Here is a 20,689-nt window from a genome sequence, read left to right as displayed (position 1 = left end):
ACAAGCAAATTCGGGCAGTCTCTGGATCTTTCTAGTGGAGGTGTCCCATAATAATGTTCCATCCTAGTTCCCTGGCATAGGCTTGTTGAAGCCACAGAAAATGTAAGGGATTTATTAGTGAGTTACTGACTCCTTCATGCTTAGTGTTCAAGAAAATTTATTCGTGTAATACTTCTTCAGCCACAGAAGAAATACCAGTTAGAGCTTTGTAAGTTTCTTTCCCACTTCCTATTTCAACTATCAAGCTATAGCACCACCCAGCTTAGGTCACTCACCCACCTTCGATCCTGAGGCCTGGTTGCTCTCTGCCAGCTTCGCCCAGCCTGTTTCTGACCTGTGTTCCCTCCTCTGTGCCAGGACAGGCCCCATGCTGCTTTGGACGGCTGTGCTGCTCTTTGGTAAGTCAATGAGCTTGGGCATCCCCTCCTAGAGCACTAAGGACCATAAGTCATCCCTGAGACACCAAGTTCCTCATCTTACCTTTTCCAATTCCAGTGGGTTTGTGGCTGGAGCTCAAGACAGGTGTGTGCACCTGGGCATGCTTGGGAGAGATGGGCACTGGGGTAGGAGAAACTCCTCAGTGTTTCCTATCCCATTGTCCTGTGTCCTTGGCAGGGCAGCCCTTTGATACGTCAGAGATAAATTAGGGAGGCAGAAAATCACATTACAAAGTCCCCTAACTTCCCAATGACATTTCTATCTTGTGACATCAGGTTAAAATACTAATCATAGTTGTCTCAAAAGGAAAGTTACAAAAAGGAAGGAGGCCGCTGGGGGCAACAGGGCAGGAGTCAGGGAAATGAGGGATAACAGTCCCAGACATTTTGCTCAGCAATGGGAGGTGGAATTTTACAGGGTGACATATTTTTATGGGGACTCAGCATTTTCTTAGAACCACTTAACAATGGTCAGACCTCTCACCTGGTTGAAAGGCCTGTGCTCTGAGTAACCAAAGCCCTTTTCAAATTGACCATCTCTCTTCCGCGTACATCTCTCTGTTGGAGGCTGTTTCAGACCCATGGGGCTGGTTTGAAGAATCAACTTCATTATCTGATCCATGTCTCTCTCTCTTCTCTCCATTTCTCCTCACGCAGGTTACTTGTAACTGACGGAGCTGGTCTAAGGGTGGAGGATTGCACGGGGAGGGTCACTGGGCTCCCCCAAACCCAGCTCAGTCTCAGCCAGTATCACCCACCTTATACCTAAAAGAAATAATTTGTGCATATATTTTGTTTCACTTTACAGTTTCCAAGTGGACCTACTTTTTAATTCTTGGTCCCAATAGCTTGTTTGCTGTTTGTTTTCATTGAACTAGAAAAGCAAAACTGTTCCTAAATATAACCTCTTCCTGGACAGAGTTTGTGAGAATTTGACCCTGTGAGGAAAATGCCTGTTCCACTCAATGTTCCTTCTCCAGCGTAGCGTGTTACTCTGTGTGTTTTATGAATGGCCATTTGGACAAATGGAAAGGTCTAATACTCACACTGAGGCAGTGCCTGGATATACTCCAGGCACAAGACTCACAGGAGCAAATGGCACTACCTTGTAAAAGGAACAGCCCTTGGAGTTGTCTAGATACAGTCTGAGAGTGTTCCAGCTTAGAACCCAGGACAAGGATGACAGACAGCAAAGGAGGAGAGGAAGGGAGTCAGTGACCGGCTGACTGGTGCACAGTGTAATGGAGAACCCAGCACCAGCACATTTGGTCCCATGTGATGCTCAGGGACCCCAGAAAAACAGCCGAAATCACAGGCCCTGCGGCTGGGTGTGTAGAAACATGTATCATGTAGAGCTGCTATTTCCTCTCTCAAGAGCAGGATGTGGTCATAATAAATTGGTGGCTATTACTATTATTGGCTGTCAGGACTCCAGCAGGAAAGGAACCCTGACACTGAGCATGCTGGGACCTGGCTGAATGTGAAATATGTACTTAAAGTTTGGGAAATTAAGCTTAATTTTCTTCTGAGCTGAACATTAGCCAACTTCCCTCCTACCGCTGGAGCCTGCTCCCTGCATACTCACACAGTGTCCATAGGAGGTGTCATGGGGTCCCACACAGCGCTCCCAGCAATGTGACTGCTGCGGCTTGGCACAGCACCCTGTTCCACAGTGGCAGAGCTCAGTGGTGAGAGAGTTCTTCATGGTGAGCTGAAATCTGCCTCCCTGATCCCTCTAGTTTCCATTTCTGTCCTAAAAAGTAACTCAGAATAAGTCGCTCCCTTCTTTTAAGCTTAGCCCACCAAGTATTTTGTGTCTCTCCTCTTGTATCTTTCCCAGATAAATATCTCCCGATCCCTCAGAAACTCTAAGAGGAAATTATCCTGCTGCTAGAGTTGGCAGGGGCTGCTGCCTTCATTTTTTGGAACTCTATTATGGAACTTGGTTTGACAGTAGCTCTTGGCCACCTCATTATACGGTCACCTCATCTTCGGCCTATATAGCTAATGGAGGTCCCTGGGCCCTCATTGCAGAAACTGCTGTAAGCAGGTGTCACCCACTGTGTATGTTCCCATTTGGCTGCTGTTTTAATTGCAGAAAACAAGTTTGTAATCCCACCTCCAAGATCTTGCAGTACCACAGGCAGCAAGTCATCGGGATTTGGGGGCATGAGCTCATTTTAAGTGCATCTATGCTTCCTGGGTGCTTTCTGTCTTGTTTTTGGCTTCAGTGGCCTCAACCCTGTTTGTTTAGCACTTTGTAGCTGCAAAATTGTTTTCCAGTGAGGAGGGGAAGGGAAGGAAGACATTACTACAGAGTAAAGTCTCTGTCACTCTGAGGTCAGGCCTTCTTTCTGCTTTCAGTTAATGTAGTAACCACTTTCCCAGGCAGTGGGTCAATATAACCTTCACAACTACACTGTAAGAAAAAAAAAATGACTATTATCATTTTTATTATGTGATATGACAGAACAAGATATTGAAGGCTCTTGGAATTTAGACAACTTGTTCAAGTTCATACAGAAAGAGTCAAATTCATGACTCAAGTCCAGGTCATCTGATTCCAAATCCTGCATGCTTTCCTCTACACCAAGCTCATAGATGGGGGTTAGGGGTGGAAATGGAGGGATGATGAGGAAGAGACTCATTGTTCTGCACACTCTTGAGAACTTATGACTGAGCTGACCCTGAGCTGAATAGAGAATGGAACTGAAAGTCTCCATCTGTGTCCAAAGTATTGTGAAAAACAAAGATGACACCATGTGACAGAGCCAAACATCTGCTCTTAGAGGGTTTTCACCCACCCCTCCCAAGACCATTCTTGCATTTTCTTGGTGTTATGCAAAATACCTAGGACATGTCAGCAATGAAGGACACAAATAAATGTATGAGGATTGGCTGGACTGACTGCACTCAGCCCTACATTCATTCATTGTTTCACACCTTGCCCCAAAGTCCAAAAGATTCTTCACTGCTTCATATCCAGCTGTGACTTTCAATTTCGAGTCTTCCATTACTTGGGTTATTCAAACCTACCTAACCATATCTGTCATCATTTTGTGAGTTGGCCTCTCTTCCCAGGTTACCTATTCTCACACCATTCATTTAAAAGGATGAATGCAGCACATCCAAGATGCAAGCATGATGTGGGATGCATCCATTTTATTTGTAGTTCTCTTATTCATCTGTGCTGCCTGACAATGTCTCACATCCTTTAATGATTACTCTTTCAGGGGACTTGGCCTCCTCAGTCTGATCACTTCTGTACCCTTTTCACCAGAGTTCTGTGGACAGATGGGACCACAAGAATCAGGCCCTGCCCTTGCAATATGGGTTCTCTGGCACATTCATGCAAGAGTCTAGTCCTATGTTTTCTGCTTTTTGCTTCCCACCTCATACAACTAGATGCAAAGGAAAGCATTTGTGCATTTATTCAGCGGATGCTTACTGAACACAGACTATGTTCCAGGCACAGGTCCTAGGCATAGAAAATATAGCAGTGAGTAAGATAGGCAGAGTCCCAGCTAATGTGGAGCTTACATTATAGACAGACAGCTGATAACATGTAAGCAATTTAATGAATAAGATAAATTCGAATAGTGATAAGTGCTTTGATGATAATACAATGAGGCATTGTTTTAGTGACTGGGGAAAATTCTTCTGATTGGAGTCTCAGGGAAGACGTGTTTGAGAAGGCAATATTTGAACTGAGATAGAGCAAAGAGTTCTAGGGAGTAGGTCCACCAACATTGAGTGGTCAAGTGGCTGACTGGTTGGGTGGTTGAATAGTTGGATGGTTGGGTTGTTGGATGATGGGATGGCTGGGTGGCTGGGTGGTTGGGTGGCTGTGTAGTTGGATGGTTGGATGGCTGATGGCTGGGTTGCTTGGTGGTTGAGTGGCTATGTGGCTGGATGGTTGGATGGTTGGGTAGATGGGTGGATGGGTGGTTTGGTGGCTGGGTGGTTGGGTGGTTGAATAGTTGGATGGTTGGGTTGTTGGATGATGGGATGGCTGGGTGGCTGGGTGGTTGGATGGTTGGGTGGATGGGTGGATGGGTGGTTTGGTGGCTGGGTGGTTAGGTGGTTGAACAGTTGGATGGTTGGGTTGTTGGATGATGGGATGGCTGGGTGGCTGGATGGTTGGGTGGTTGGGTGGATGGGTGGATGGGTGGTTTGGTGGCTGGGTGGTTAGGTGGTTGAACAGTTGGATGGTTGGGTTGTTGGATGATAGGATGGCTGGGTGGCTGGATGGTTGGGTGGTTGGGTGGATGGGTGGATGGGTGGTTTGGTGGCTGGGTGGTTGGGTGGTTGAATAGTTGGATGGTTGGGTTGTTGGATGATGGGATGGCTGGGTGGCTGGGTGGTTGGATGGTTGGGTGGATGGGTGGATGGATGGTTTGGTGGCTGGGTGGTTGGGTGGTTGAACAGTTGGATGGTTGGGTTGTTGGATGATGGGATGGCTGGGTGGCTGGGTGGTTGGGTGGCTGTGTAGTTGGATGGTTGGATGGCTGATGGCTGGGTTGCTTGGTGGTTGAGTGGCTATGTGGTTGGATGGTTGGATGGTTGGGTGGATGGGTGGATGGGCGGTTTTGTGGCTAGGTGGTTGGTTGAATGAGTGTAAGTCCCAATTGCTGAGTGACAGGCCTCCTTGTCAGAAAGCTCTTTTTGCTACTTAACCTAATTATGTTACTTTGTTATCTTGCAGTTCCCTGTGTTGGGAAAACTGGTAAGTTGTGTCCATGTCTCTTCTAATTCAAAGTATGTCTATGGGCCACAACTTACTGGATGGGAACAGGACAGTGCCATGGGATCCCCCAGAAACATCTGCAGAGCAGCACCAGACTAGGCCCCTTCCTCAGGTGTCTCGGCCAGTTCCCAGGAAAAGGAGGAACCTGAAACTCCACTAGTCTAAGGCTGAGGGTAGTCCCAAGGTGACCCAAGCCTCAGCAGTGGGGCTCTAGACCTCTATCCTATACCCTTAAAAGTGGCTATGGCCTCTGTCTTCTCTCCATGTGGTTCTGGAGCTCTTATATTCTTAACTCAACAAGACTGGGACTCCCTTCCTTCATTTTATGTTCAGAGAAGCAGGTACCTTTGTCTGCTGATCAGCCTTCCTTCCTTCCTCAGATCCCCTTCACTCCAGCCCATTCGGTGACACTGACCTCCATGGAGCTTTCTGTCAAACAGGAAAAAATTCTGATCTATGAAATCTTGACCTCCAAGGACATACCCTGTGATTCCAGGGGGGGATAATTCAAACCAATACTTAGTGCTGTTAGAAAAAGGAGTAGTGGAAGCAAGGCTTGCCATTCAGTAATGCGGTAAGCATCATTTCTTCCAGGGTGAGGAGAGTGGGTCCTAAGGATCCAGAAGATCTAGACAAGAGCAGGATACGCTGAGGCTCCCTAACAGTTACTCTTCATTAGTCTCAAGCCATCAGGACGGCTCAGAAGGCTGTCTGGGAATGGGGGTGTCTGGCTTATCAAAGATATGATACAGCCTGGGGACAGATACAGACTGGGGACAGGCTCAGCCTGCCCTGCAGGCGATGATGCTGATGCCCTGCAGGTGATAGTGGATTCCTGGGAGCTCTTCTTCTGCTCATGTCAGGGCACAGAATACATTTTAGGAATACAGACAGAGAGAACAGATCCCTTCCATGAGAATGGCGGAAGATGAAATGCCCTGCTGAGGTAGAGATGGAGGCTGGGCCTGGAGAAGCCCAATGAGGAAGGCAGGAGGGAGAGAGCTCAGGCTGTGGCACCTCCAACACTCCCCACCAACTGCTTTCTGGTGGACACAGATGCTGCTATTAACAGAAGTGAAGGCTGCAGAAAGTGTCACATTAGGTAGCCAGAGGAGGAGAAGCCAATCTAGGCTGGAGGGAATTGAATCAGGAGGAATGAGGCAAGACAATGAACAGAATGAATGCAGTTAAGCCAAGCTTGGCAAGGCAGACAGAAAAGTGCAATATAAAGGAAGACAAGGAGGGTGGGTGGAAGGAAAGCCACAGAGAAGACACAGGGAGAAGAGAGAAGTGGAGGGGAAGAGAAAGGAATAAAGAGAAAGAGGGAAGAGGAAGGAGAGAAGAAGGAAAGGAAGGAGAAGGAGTAAAGGAAGTCCAGGTCCTGCCCTTCTCTGGTCGGCATAAAGGACTGGAGACAGTGACACTGCACTGGTGCCATCCAAGGGCCTCCATCCCAAGAGGGAGGCCTTAGGCTGGGGGACAGAGAGAGAGAAGTGACCGATGGGACCTGCAACTCCAGGGCTGCCCTGTTCCTCTGTCTCACAGCCTGGCTGTACCTCCAAGCCTGGCCAAACCCTGTGTTTGAAGGAGATGCCCTGACTCTGCAATGTCAGGGATGGAAGAATACACCACTGTCTCAGGTGAAGTTCTACAGAGATGGAAAATTCCTTCATTCCTCTAAGAAAAAACAGACTCTGTCCATGGGAGCAGCAACAGTGCAGAGCGGTGGCCAGTATAGCTGCACTGGGCAGGTGATGTATATTCCACAGATATTCACACTAACTTCAGAAACTCTCATGGTTCAAGTCCAAGGTGAGTCACCAGCTTGGGAGTTTGTGGGGCAGGAAGTGCCACTCAAGGATCCCGTCTCTAGAGGCCAGTAGCTCTCTGGACAGGACCCCTGTCTCTGGCTGCCCCTCATGCTGGGCCAATGAATGGGGCCCCGAGGTTTCCCAAGATGTTGTCTCAATACTCCCCTGTCCCCACTGTGGGGCACATATGGAGCCAGGGGAAGGAGAGGGGAGATTCCTGGGAGGGGGCACTGGGAAGAGCCAGGCTCACCCTTCCCCTCTGTGGACTAGAGGACCTCGAAGGGCCCCTCTGCCTCTGACTTCCAAGATTCCAGAAGGGCCTGGCTGTGTGGGAGTCACTTCAGAGCCTGTGGGTAAGGACAAGAGGACAGGTCCTGGGGATCAAACTGCCTCCCATCGGCGTCCCCAGGCTGCAGCCCGGGATGAGTAGAAGCTCAGGCCTCAGCCTCCTGGGGCTTCATCATCCGGGACTCCCCTCCTGAGCCCTGGGCCTGCATCTCCCCAGAGCTGTTCCCACCTCCTGTGCTGAGTGCCACCCCCTCTCCTGAGCCCCGAGAGGGTAGCCTGGTGACCCTGAGATGTCAGACAAAGCTGCATCCCCTGAGGTCAACCTTGAGGCTCCTTTTCTCCTTCCACAAGGACAGCCACACCTTGCAGGACAGGGGCCCTCATCCAGAACTCTGCATCCCAGGAGTCAAGGAGGGAGACTCCGGGCTTTACTGGTGTGAGGTGGCCCCCGAGGGTGGCCAGGTCCAGAAGGAGAGCCCCCAGCTGGAGGTCAGAGTGCAGGGTAAGTGTGTGAGAGACTGGAGACGCCCCCACGGGCCTGGGCATCAGGCAATGGGATCCCCTGGGGGGAAAGGAGTTGGGGAAAGGTCCCCAGGAGAGGAGGGAGCCAGGGTCCTGGGTGGTCAGGCTGAGCCTCCCACCCGATGTGTGTCCCAGTTCCTGTGTCCCGTCCTGTGTTCACTCTGCACCACGGACCCACTGACCCTGCTGTGGGGGACATGGTGCAGCTCCTCTGTGAGGCCCAGAGGGGCTCCCCTCCAGTCCTGTACTTGTTCTACCTTGATGAGAAGATTGTGGGGAACCACTCAGCTCCCTGTGGTGGAAACGCCTCCCTCCTCTTCCCAGTGAAGTCAGAGCAGGATGCTGGGAACTACTCCTGCGAGGCTGAGAATGGTGTCTCCAGAGAGAGGAGTGAGCCCAAGAAGCTCTCTCTGAAGGGTGCGTTTTGTCCTCCAACAAAGCTTTGAGCCCCAGCAAGCTGGCAGGGGTCAGATCTCACCCTCTGTGTACCTCCCACCACGCCTGGCACAGTGCTGGACCCGTGGCAGCCACTGCATGACCGAGCATGGACCTTAATTGATCCATCTGTCCACTGAGCCTGGCAGAGAAATATTGAAGTCCATGGAGTGGGGAGCATCATGGGGGGAGCAGTCACCTGGTCACTCATGGTGTCACCATCATCGTTGCTGCCATCCCCTGAGCCATCCTTCATGCCCATCTACGAGGCTCCCCCAGGCTAGATGCTTCCTCTAATACCAGTCATTCTGCCTCTTCCATGCCAGGCTGAAATGCATTTCTGAATTTTATCCTCAGTGTTCATGGCCAGCTTCTTCTCCCCATTCCCAGGTTCTCAAGTCTTGTCCACTCCCACCAGCAGCAACTGGCTGGTTCCTTGGCTGCCTGTGAGCCTGCTTGGCATGATGGTCATTGCTGCTGCACTTCTGGTTTATTTGAGACCCTGGAGAAAAGCTGGTCAGTAACTCTTCTTGGCTTTCTTAGCTGCTGAATCCCTGTGGCAGGCCCTGCCCAGGCTTTGGAAAGCCAGAATCTGATAGGGCCAGCCACTCTCTTCTCCTGGGTGTGGGGTGGGAGGGGGGACTTCTCTTCCTGTGTCACACAAAGGGGCACATGGAAGGACAGTTAATGCTTCCAGGACATATACACACATGCACTCGCTCACATGCTCACAGTCATTCAGAGATGCACACAAACACACAACTGCACACTCAGGCGTGAAGAGAACATAAACCAAGGAATTATTACAAGCCAAACATGATGTATATCAGTATCCTTTACATTTGAAAGACAATCTGTGGCTAGGAATATGACAAAAAAAAAGGCCTCCTCCTTTCTCTCTCATTGAGCTCTGCTAAGCAGAGCTCTGATCTGCTTAGACTGGCACATAGTGGGTGCTCAGTAAATTCTCATTCTAATCTAAGCAGATCGCCCCAGCAGGTTCCCAGGCTGCCCTTTCTCCTCTGTGCATTCTCTAATGCTTCTAATCAAAGTCACTGAAAATAAAAAGGTAGGTTAAAATTCTGATGTAGAGGAAAACAGTCAGATAAATGACATTTCAGGTTATCTATTTATTTTGATATTCCAGATTTTCTTCTTCTTCCTGTCTCAGTCGTGATCATAAGAATGAATGTTGGCTTTCAAAGCAATTAGTTTGGGTGGCCACACGTTTATTCCAACTCTAACCTTTGCTCGACTCAGGCCACATGTAAGGAATGGCTACCAGTGCCAAAGCTATCTGGTGTTGGTTCATTCCTAGGGCTTCAAATCTGCCTACAGAGGTTCAACTCAACCCCACTTCCTCCTCTGCAGGGGCAATGTTTTTACTTTCTGCTTGTCTGGGACAAGGTCTTGCTCTCATAGACCTCCAAAGACAGATGTACTTATTTAAGTTTGCAGCTCCCTCTGTTGAGAAATTTGGGACAAGTTTTCCAGGAGCTAGGCCATCCTGCTAATTAAGGAAGACCACCCAGTCATACGTTCAAAGCATTCCTTCCTGCATCCACCAGGGTACCTGAAAGGATCTCTCCCCAGCCCTAGTCCCAATACCCTGCCTCACCAGGCACCTAGTTAGGGCTTGGACCAGACTTCAACTTCCTCTCCCCTTTTGAATTTGTAGTCTTTGTCCATACAACTTCCCATCTCCACCCTTCTCACTAGTCTTGAGTCTGGATTCAATACAGGCTAGACTTGCTTTAAGTATCCCTTCTTAGTGGGGGAAAAGGAGAGGAGACCCAGACCTATTGGGGAGACAGCTGAAGTAGGGAACCACAAACCAAAGATCTGTGAGTTCTACTGTCATTGTGTCTAATGAAGTCTCCTCCAAATGGCCTAGCCTGGCCTCAGTAATACAGGTGTTTCTGTTTCTGTCCACTCACCTCTGAGTCAAAGCATTAAAGGCAGAGTAATGGCAGAGTAATGTAGCACAACTGCCTCCCTCCCCAGCCCCAAACAAGATAGTGAAACAGTGGCCACTATTGAAAGATCCTCAAGAAGAAGATGCCTTTCACAGAGAACAAAAGAGCATCCCCTTGATGTAGAGGTTATAGACCATCACCACCACACCCACTGCCAACCCTGGAGCAGGTAGGCTTCATTTTACTAAGGATCCTATCTCTCATGCAAACAGGACTGCTGGTGGTGATCTTAATATCTCAGAATCTCAGGCACACAAAATATTCTTTAGAATATTGCTCAGAAAGTCACTTTCAGGACCAATTCCACAGCTACGCAAGAAAAACAGCCAGATCAATAGCCTTATTCTCCAAATCCAGCTCTGGGAGACTCACAACCATTTCCAAATATCATAGCTGTTCTTTAACAAAGAGAAATATGCCACCACCAAACACAGTCAACAGATGTAATGTCCAAAGTCAATTTTTAGAACATTTGACCAATGATGGTGTTACTGGAACAAGGATATGGTCATGCAAGGGGTCCACTTCAAAGTAGCACTCACCTGCATGTACAGGTTCTGCTATGCTTGTTTAAAAGCATTCGTTTTACTACCTGTTGTCACACATCCCATAAAACAAAGTTCTATCAAACTCATGGAACTCTTCATTGAATGGAGACTTGGAAACTGAGGCTCATTTCTTAGCCCTGACAAATGAGCACTGGAGAATGCTTAATCACTGGGGATCTGTCTAAGTCTCCATAAATCCCCTCTTGATTTTACAGAAGAAGCCATTTCCACATATCCTACCCGCTGATTCTGATGCTTTCTAGCTGTTAGTGTAATGAGTATTTCTTGGGCACCAGGCATGACCCAAGTGTTCTAAAATCTACATGTGACCCAATTCCTATCCCAAGAGTTACCTTTAAAGATCTGGAAGCACCTGCTGTTCCAGAGGCAGTGTGCTAGTGGAGAAAAGGCATGCAAACCTGGATTAAGATTCTGTCTCCACCACTTACTGTGACCTTATAGAAGTCACCTCTCCCAGCCCCAGTCACCTCATCTATGAAATGGAGATAAAAATATCAACCTTTGCAAGATGGTTGTGAAAAATATTAGATACCAAAGAATTAGGAAGAGAGATGTTTTTGAAATCCAACTATGTGCTGGTCACTGGTTAGGTGCTTTACTAGGAAGATTATATTTTATTTGGATTGCCTGGCCCTGTGTCTGGCATATAGTGTATGGTCAAAGTTATTAGCTTTTCTTCCTTCTGAAAAGCAGCTTGACTGGTAAGCCTAGGCCCCCTCCTAGGAGGAGAGCAAAAATGTGATCCATTCTTGCTCACCTTACTTTCTCCTAGTTTGTGATTCCCATGGAGCCATCTAGGGTATTTTTTCAAAGGAAGCATCCCATAAAAATCAACCATGTCCAGACCTCTGAATTAGCCCTCCTAATCAAACTGGCCTCAAACCTCTGCTGGAGGCCTCTCTGTCATTCTTGTTCACAGTTTTCCTGTCCCCTGTCCCACCTGCCCTCTAAGGGACACCCAGTGAATCATGCCTTTGTATCTCCTAGGGCCCCTTCCATCCCAGATACCACCCCCAGCTCCAGGTGGAGAGCAGTGCCCACTATATGCCAATGGTAAGGACTTCCAGCAGGACGGTGGTCTGCCCATGTGGGCCAAGAAGAGCTTCTTAAGGGAAGTAAGAAGGGAGCTTTCCTGAGCCCTGTGTCTCAGGAATTGGAGGCATCTGGGGAAGGAAAACAAACAGCTTCTAGAAAGGGCATGAGGAGGGAGTGCTGTGGAGTTGGTGGTGGGAGAGGGAGGTGGGAAGGGAGCCAGGGCTGCAGGAGACGGGGCAGGGAAGGTTTGGACCAAGGGTTGGCAAACCTATGGCAAAAACCCAGCACACTGCCTGTTTTTGTAGATAAAGTTTTACTGTAACACAGACATGCTCATTTGTTTATTTTGTTTGAGAGCTTTCATATTACAGAGTTGAATAGTTGTGACAGAGATTATACAGGTCACAAAGCCAAAAATATGTACTACCTTTTTTACAGAAAAAGTTTGTCAACCTCTGGTTTAAACAGTGTCAGGGATAGGGAAGCTGCAAAAAAAAAAAAAAAAAAAAAAAAAAGTGCTAAGGGGGCCTGACTCCTCTTGCCATAATGGCTATCCCCACATTAGTGACCAACCCCCATTGCCGCTTATCACCATAACAGAGCCCCTGATGGGCTTCTCTCCATGTCTTCAGGACACTTATGGCATGAGGTGGGAGAGTCAAGTGGATCCTATTTAAGCCTCATTCCTTCTTTCAGTGCATCACCAGAAAGAGAAAGATGAAGGTGTTGTCTACTCTGTGGTGCATAGAACCTCAAAGAGGAGTGAGGGTGAGTGATCTCAGACCAAACTTGGTACTTTTGCGAACAGAAGTTTTGGACCTACAATGAAAGTATCACTACCACTGTCATTACTTTTATCATTACTGTGACCACCACCATTATCACCAAGACCATCGTATTTATCTCCATTATTGTCACCACCATTTCCTCTTTCACTACCACCTTCACCTTCACACCATCATCAGTGCTACCATGACCACCACCACCTATCTCCTCCACTACCACGCTCACCACAGACACCACCATGACCACTACATTCGCCATTCTCAACACCATCTCCTCCACCACTGTTACCATGATAACTGCAGGGAGTTTTTTGCCCTTTCCTGAGCAATGTGAAGGACAAAGAAAAGAGAGAAAAAATGATGTAATCTTCCTTTGCTCCAGAGTCTAAGTCTAAGCAGGACAGCCCTCACTATAAGATGGAGTCAAGAAGACCATGAGCTCCAGCCACAGCTATCAGAATCAGGTGGCAGAGGTGGGGGAAAGGCTGGTCCTTTAACAGAGAAATAGGTCATGTGGCATCATGGGAAGAGTCTGGGTTTCTGAGTCTCAGAACTGAGTTTGAAACCTGACTCTATGTACTTACTTACTGTGGACTTGGCAAGTCAAGTGTCCTCTCTGAGCCTAATCTATAAAGGGGAGACAATGCCTGCTTTGCAGGATTACTATAAGTTGTTAGGAATGGAATCTAGGTTCTAGAAACAAGCCTTAAAAATTGTCTACATGTAATAGACGTTCAAAACAGGGAGTTTTGTTGTTGCTGTCGTTTTAATGTCTTACCTGCTCTGCTAGTTCAATTCCTAGTCTGCAAAAATGGGTTTGAATTGGCATAGGGTTTCTGCTCCTTCCCATAAATGGCAGTAGGGGAAATGAACAATCAAAGAGTCTCTTAACTGAAGGGCAGTTCCCCCGGGACCTGAGGTCACACAGCTGGTGTGTAGTCCAACTGGAACTAGAACCCAGGTCTCCCCATTCCAGATTGAGGAGGAGTGAAAGGAATTTCCCCCCGCTGGCTTCCCTGGCTCTCTAGAGGAAGACAACCGGCCAGGAGGGGTGGGAAGGAGATGTACTTGCTGTGAAGCACAGATACCTGACCTGAACTCACTCTTTCCCCACAGCCAGGCCTGCTGAGTTCGCCGCAGAGAGAAAGGTGAGCTAGGATCCCTGCTCCTTTCTCAACCTCTGTCTTACATCTGCTTCCTCATCCTAAGCCAACTCTTCCACAGGACAGTTCTATCATCTATGCAGAGGTGAGATGCCTGCAGCCCAGTGAGGTTTCATCCAAGGAGGTGAATATAAGAAGCACCCTCCAAGAATCCCTTGGCGACTGTGAGGAAGTCCTCTGCTAGTGACGGTGTTCTCCTATCAACACACGCCCACCCCCAGTCTCCAGTGCTCCTCAGGGGGACAGCGGGCTCCTCGACTCTTTCTGGGGCTCCTTCAATTCCCAAATCCAGCATCACGCAGCCCTGGAGCCCTTGTCCTGGTCAGAAGCACCTGAACCCTGGGTTCTCCTCTTAGCAGAAGACCAACCAATGGAATGGGAGGGGAGATAGCCCACCAACACACACACTTAGGGTCAGTCAGTGACACTGGACACAGAAGCCACAGAAAGCATGTTACTTCCCCCCGATATATGTATATATATCTCGTCCTTCAGGAAGCATCCAGAAGGAGGCCTTGTTATCATAGCAGATGACAGCTCCATGTGTGTTGTTGTCCCCGAAGACCTTCCAGTGGGACAAGATGATGTGGTGGAAGACAGTAATATTGATGATCCGGACCCTGTGTAGACCTAGGTTAATGTGTGTGTTTATGTATGTCTTAGTTTTTAACAAAAAAAGTTTAAAAATTAAAAAAAAAAAACATTTAAATAGAAAAATATATATATATATATGAAATAGTTACATGCCACATAACAGCATTTCAGTCAGTGATAGACTGCATACACAACAGCAGTCCCAGAAGATTATAATGGAGTTGAAAATTTGCTACTGCCTAGTGATATCATAGCTGCCTTAACATCATAATACAATGCATTTCTCACACGTTTGTGGTGATGCTGGTACAAACAAGCTACAGCGCTGCTAGTTATATAGAAATATAGCACACACAATTATGTACAGTACACTATACTTGATAATGATAACAAACAACTATGTTACTGGTTTATATATTTACTATAACTTTTTTTTTTATTATACTTTAAGTTCTAGGGTACATGTGCATAACGTGCAGGTTTGTTACATATGTGTATTTGTGCCATGTTGGTGTGCTGCACCCATCAACTCCTCAGCACCCATCTATTCATCATTTATATCATGTATAACTTTTTTTTTTTTTGAGATGGAGTCTTGCTTTGTCACCCAGTCTGGTGTACAATAATAGGATCTTGGCTCACTGTAATCTCTGCCTCCTGGGTTCAAGCAATTCTCTTGCTTCAGCGTCCTGAGTAGCTGGGACTACAGGTGTGCACCACCACACCCGGCTAACTTTTTTATTTATTAGTAGAGATGGGGTTTCACCATGTTGGCCAGGCTGGTCTCGAACTCCTGACCTCAAGTCATCCACCCGCCTCGGCTCCCAAAGTGCTGGGATTACAGGTGTGAGCCACTGCGCCCGGCCCTGTATTTACTATAACTTTTTATCGTTATTTTGGAGTATATTCCTTCTACTTATTTTTTTTTAAGGTAACTATAAAACAGCCTCAAGCAGGTCCTTCAGGAAGCATCCAGAAGGAGGCCTTGTTATCATAGCAGATGACAGCTCCATGTGTGTTGTTGTCCCCAAAGACCTTCCAGTGGGACAAGATGATGTGGTGGAAGACAGTAATATTGATGATCCGGACCCTGTGTAGACCTAGGCTAATGTGTATGTTTATTTATGTCTTAGTTTTTAACAAAAAAAGTTTAAAAATTAAATTAAAAAATTAAATAAAAAAGCTTATATAAAAATATTTTGTATAATTGTGCAATGTGCTTGCTTTAAGCTAAGGTTTATTACAAAAGTCAAAAAGTTTTAAAAACCTAAAAAGTGTATAAAGTAAAAATGTTACACTGAGCTAAGGTTCATTTATCATTGAAAAAAAAATTTTTTTTTTTTTTAAGACAGTCTCACTCTGTCACCCAGACTGGAGTACAATGGTGCCATCTCAGGTCACTGCAAACTTCGCCTCCTGGGTTCAAGTGATTCTCCTGCCACAGCCTCCCGAGTAGCTGGGATTACAGGCATGCACCACCACACCCTCCTAATTTTTGTATTTTTGGTAGATACAGGGTTTCGCCATGTTGGCCAGGCTGGTCTCGAACCCCTGACCTCAAGTGATCCACCCGCCTCAGGCTCCCAAAGTACTAGGATTACAGCCATGAGCCCCTGCGCCCGACCTGAAGAAAATACTTTCATGAATTTAGTGTAGTCTAAGCATACAGTGTTGATAAAGCCTGCAGTAGTGTAATGTCCTAGGCCTTCACATTCACTCACCACTCACTCACTGACTCACCCAGAGCAACCCCAGCCCTGCAAGCTCCATTCACAGTAAATGTCCTATACAGGTATATTTTTTTCATCTTTAATATTGTATTTTTACTGTACCTTTTCTGCGTTTAGATATGTTAACTACGAAAATACCGTTGTATCATAGCTGCCTACTATATTCAGGTTTGTAGCCTAGGAGCAATAGGCTATACCAAAAAAAGAAAATGAAAAAGAAAAGAAAAGAATAGGCTATACCATATAACCTAGGTCTGCAATAGGCTATACCATCCGGCTTCGTGTAAGTACACACTACGATGTTTGTACAGTGATGAAATTTCCTGACAACGCATTTCTCAGAATGCATCCCTGTCATTAAGTGACTCACGCGTGACTTGGTACGTGTGTGTGCACGTGTGCTTCTATGATGGTCCTCAGTCCCTTTGAATATGCTTACCTTGACCCTGAAAAGAAAGAGCATCTGCTGCCCTTTCAGAGCACTTGGCAAGTCAGAAATGCTTCTAGATGTATTTGCATGCACTTACTTTAAAAAGAAAAAAAAAGCCAAATACACTTTCTCACATTGTAATTTTGCCTTACTGTCTGTTATTTCTCTTTGCTGGCCCTTTTCTCAGTCCAAATGCCAATTGGTGGAGAGGGAAAAGAAATGAATGAAAGGGGCACTGTTGTCGAGTGGTTATGCCAGCAGGAAATATCACCAGGTTTACCCTGAAGCATTGTTCTCTCAGAGGAATAGGAAAACATTTCGAATCTCTCTCTATTTTGTTCTTAAAGGTCAGTTCTTGGGATATTGACGACTACTGTCTGAGAGATGCTGCGGGGAGATTTTCAGGATTGTGTGGTCTTTGAGGCGGGTGTTTTTTAAGACAACATTGACCACTGTTCAGTGTCCACATGATCATTGTAAGGTTGCAATGCCACATGATAGTTGGTTACATAAGACACAATTCCAGTGACTGAAGGTGGTTATACTGCATGGTGGCGTGTTCAAGATGGCACTGGCATCTTTGAGCGGGGCCTGGCTGTGCAGCACCATTTGATTTTTAAGCGCCCTAGAGATCTGGTGGTTGTTGCTGTTGTCCTTTCCTGGGAAAGTCACAAGAGAAGTTCCAGTCCAGGTGAACCTGGAGTTTACAGCGTTGCTTTTGTTTCTGTTTTATGTTTTGCTTTGTTTTTTAAATTTACCGATAGCTGATGATACTATTGCCTGCATGCTATTTCTAGTGAGTGCTAAATACAGTGTGGTCCAATGACAATAACAGCCCATGGTACTGCCAGGGCTGTCCGTGGGCATATCAGTGAAAGCCCCCATGTGGGTGGAAGAAACCTGTCATTTCCTTCTTACATGTGTTTGAAGTACTAAATGAATAATTTGCTCTTCTTAGGAAAAAATGACACGACAACAAAAACTTTTTTAATTAAGGGTTTTATATAATGGATATGCCCCACCCCTCAACCTAAAAAAAGAAAAGAAAGAGCATCACTCCACACCCCAGAGGGCTAAGCCCAGGGCAGCTCTGAATGCATTTCCAGCTTCCAAGCTGCTGCTGAGCCCATGAGTGACCGCAGGGCTGAGGAGCCTCTCAGAGGTTCAGCAAGACCAAGGTCAGCCAGAAAAGCGCCGGGCCCAGACAATATCATAGAATCCTGACACCACAGCCAGAGCCTCACAGGCACTGAGAGCTCTGCCTTTCCACACAGCCCCATTCCTGCTCAGGAATTCTTCCAGTTTACCAAAGACAGAACTGAGGCTTGCCCAAAGCCCTGGTGTGTGGAGTACATCAGAAAACTCAGTTACCCCTTACTTGTTTAAAAAGGTATACGGTTGTAGCATCTAGTTTTTTGTTAATAGAGGTCTATCAATTAGTTTCATATTGTTCATCAATATCAACAATTTGCAATACCTGATAGTTTGATTTGGTTTGTTCAAGGAGTCCTTACTGCTTGATGACTGAGGGTGGTCAATAAAGGATTGGTTGTACTTGTTCCTATGAGGCCTTGGCTTCAGCTTCATAGGCCCCTGCTCTGGAAGCAGAGAAAGTAAGATTCAGCTTACAGATGTTGGACTGCATCAGACTCCACCCAGCTGGCTGATGAAGTAGATGTTAGTGTGATCAGGGATCTCCTGGCACCGTGGAAGCTGCAGGCATCTAGCATCTCCCCTGGACCAGCTGTGTTGACATCACCTTGGAGCTCGTTAGAAATGCAGATGCCCAAACTCATCTCCGACCTGCTGAATCAGAACCTGCATCTCAATAACATCTCCAGGCAATGTATATACCCATTAAAGTTTAAAGTTTAAAAAGCACTGGTCTACCTACAAGATATAAACTTCATCAGAGTACATTCAACCCCTCCCCATCCTCATCTTTCTCTTCCTCATCCTCCTCTTCCTCTCTCTCACAGATGTCCAGTCCATGTCCAGAATACTCCAGGGCCCCTCCCATTTGTCAATAATCAGAGACCCCCCTGGAAGGACTGAGAAGCACAAGCCAGGTAATCTAGAAGCTCAAGGTTCTCACTGGTCAGTCAGGATGTACCAGCAGAAGCCAAGGCCTTGCCACTTCCTCTATAAAATAATGCCCCCTTGTAAAAAGTAAAAACATAGACAAGACAGCTCATGAAGGAAAACTGATGATGGAGACTTGGGAGGAACCAGCCCTTCCAGATGTCCCCATAGTCCACCTCCTTCTTGAGTTTTCCTATCTCTCCACCTTCCCTGCCCCACACCAGTAATACTCAATGTGTGGTCCACAGCCTCCTGCCAGTCTGTGAATTGATTTTTACTAGTCCATGACAAGTTAAGCAGAAAAATTGAAGCAAGAATTTAGAAGCTTTTAGAGCAACCTGACAAAGTAATTTTATGTTTGTTTAATACAATCATAAAAATCAGGGCTTGTATTTTGTATGTCTTCTTAATTTCATTTTTCTAGTAGTTTTATTCTATTGTCTCTACAAAAATATAGGCCTGCAATGAATTGGAAATAAAAAAGAAAAACAGGTCTTTCAAGACAGATAGGTGAGAAGTCCTATCCTACACACAGACACACAGACACACACACACACACACACTATTGGCCTGGCCTCTCAGGCACTTTGCTCTCTGCCTAGAATACCTCTTCTCTCCACCCAGCTCTATTTGCATGGCTGAAAACATCCTTTTCCCTTTGTTTAGAAAAGAATGAGCCAGGATTTTTCCAAATGAACAATTACTAAGAAAATTGAAGAAAAATAAAATCTCAAAAAATAACATAAAGTAGAGATTTCAAAGGAGGCCCTGCCCTTCAGCCCAGATTCACTGGTTTCCCTGATGTCAGCCCATGGAGTCCCAAAGCCCCATTTCCAGTCCTCAGTTATCACAGCAGGAACCTGCTTCTGCTCTGCAGGACACTGCTGGGCTGGGCCATCTCCAAGAAAGAATGGGGACATCCACCATTCTCTAGAGGCAGACCCTGCAGACACTGAGGAGGGGTACCCTGGGGAGACCAGAGAGCTGCTTCCCTACTTCCCCTTTTCCATAGCCCTCCTGGCCTGCCACAGCTCCACTGGCCATGCTAGCCACAGGACTCCCCGCCAGTAGCCTCCTCACAGTCTCAAGGGTCTGCCCTGTGAAACATTGCTTCTCGCTTCAAGTCAAAGCTAAATGCAAACACTTATTCAACCAGAGTGACTTGTCTGTGCCTCCTCTTAGGGACCTGGGTTCTGTGGGGTCATATTACCTACAGGGTAAAAAGAGAGAAAAGAACTCTAGCTGGGTTGAGGGTGGAGAGGCAACCTGGAGCTACTCCTTAAGTGAGAGAGCAGGAAAAAAAACCTCCACCTGGGAGCCTTGTGGCTGCCCTCTGGTGGCGCTCTCAGGTATTTGAGGTCTTGCGCTGGCTTATACTGATCTGACCCACTCACTGGACGGCTTCAGTGTAAGATGTGATTAGACACCCGTGCTTGTTTTGTATGTGAATACACAATCTAGATACAAGCAATAACAGTGAAACGTGGCCCTTCTCTAAACCTGGAAGATTGAACACATTGGGATTTCTTTCAGTTCCAGATTTGTTCTCTTAGATTTGGCTAAGAAGTAAGGCTTTATTTAAATAAGCATCCACCAAATAGCTCTGTGTCCTTCATCTTCATATCGACTGTGATAACAGTGACTACTGACAGGGTGTACAAGATGAGAAAGACCCAGGCTTTTCCCTCCAGTATTGGGATCTTTTGTGTCCTGCCACCTGTTCACATCTCCCTCTGCACTGCTGAAGAGGCTACATACAGTTGGCAGGACCTGCAGCCGACAGCACGTCTGCTCCTTCAGCATTCATCACTTGCTGTGCCTTTGCTCAGAGGGGCCCTTCTCTCAGGTTCTTTGGAATAAGAACCCATGTTGAACTTGTTCTGGAATTCTTTCCCACATGGGGCACAGATTCTTATTGTGACTGATCCTCGCAGGAGTATTATGATTACTGGGACCATCAGCTTGAGTTCTTGACCCCATGAGGCTTACACATGCTCGATGCTCTTTAGTGTTGGTTGGATGCATTAGTGTGCACAAGATGGGAACCAGGTGTTCGATGAGTGAGTGAATGCCTGCATGAGCTTC

At 46.8% G+C, this 20,689-nt stretch overlaps 1 protein-coding gene across 2 annotated transcripts; it reads left to right on the top strand.

The window, feature by feature from the left end:
- The first annotated feature begins 251 nt into the window (after positions 1-251).
- Positions 252-14,743, top strand: LOC104660418 (Fc receptor-like protein 6). 2 transcript variants are annotated; one of them, XM_030935124.1, is made up of 10 exons: positions 252-398; positions 5,143-5,163; positions 6,730-6,996; positions 7,501-7,785; positions 7,941-8,222; positions 8,631-8,756; positions 11,773-11,838; positions 12,517-12,588; positions 13,722-13,753; positions 13,835-14,743. In XM_030935124.1, exons 1-10 carry the CDS (start codon positions 368-370, stop codon positions 13,874-13,876), a joined length of 1,224 nt encoding a protein of 407 aa, XP_030790984.1. In that variant the 5' UTR covers positions 252-367; the 3' UTR covers positions 13,877-14,743. The 2 variants fall into 2 exon arrangements, with proteins under 2 accessions (XP_030790984.1, XP_010359088.2); XM_010360786.2 differs by having other exon boundaries at positions 13,830-14,743.
- The last annotated feature ends 5,946 nt before the right edge of the window (positions 14,744-20,689 follow it).

The sequence above is a fragment of the Rhinopithecus roxellana genome, chromosome 8 (genome assembly GCF_007565055.1).
Source record: "Rhinopithecus roxellana isolate Shanxi Qingling chromosome 8, ASM756505v1, whole genome shotgun sequence".
NCBI lineage: Eukaryota > Metazoa > Chordata > Mammalia > Primates > Cercopithecidae > Rhinopithecus > Rhinopithecus roxellana.
Note: the sequence above shows the minus strand (reverse complement) of the source record. Positions and strands in the feature narration are given on the sequence as shown.

What these genes read in the sequence shown, in the direction of transcription:
- LOC104660418 (XM_010360786.2), top strand. Translation starts at nt 368, where the DNA reads ATGCTGCTTTGGACGGCTGTGCTGCTCTTTG. An exon ending in TCTCATGGTTCAAGTCCAAG is followed by an intron (nt 6,997 to 7,500) that starts GTGAGTCACCAG and finishes GCATCTCCCCAG; the next exon opens with AGCTGTTCCCACCTCCTGTG. An exon ending in GAGACCCTGGAGAAAAGCTG is followed by an intron (nt 8,757 to 11,772) that starts GTCAGTAACTCT and finishes TGTATCTCCTAG; the next exon opens with GGCCCCTTCCATCCCAGATA.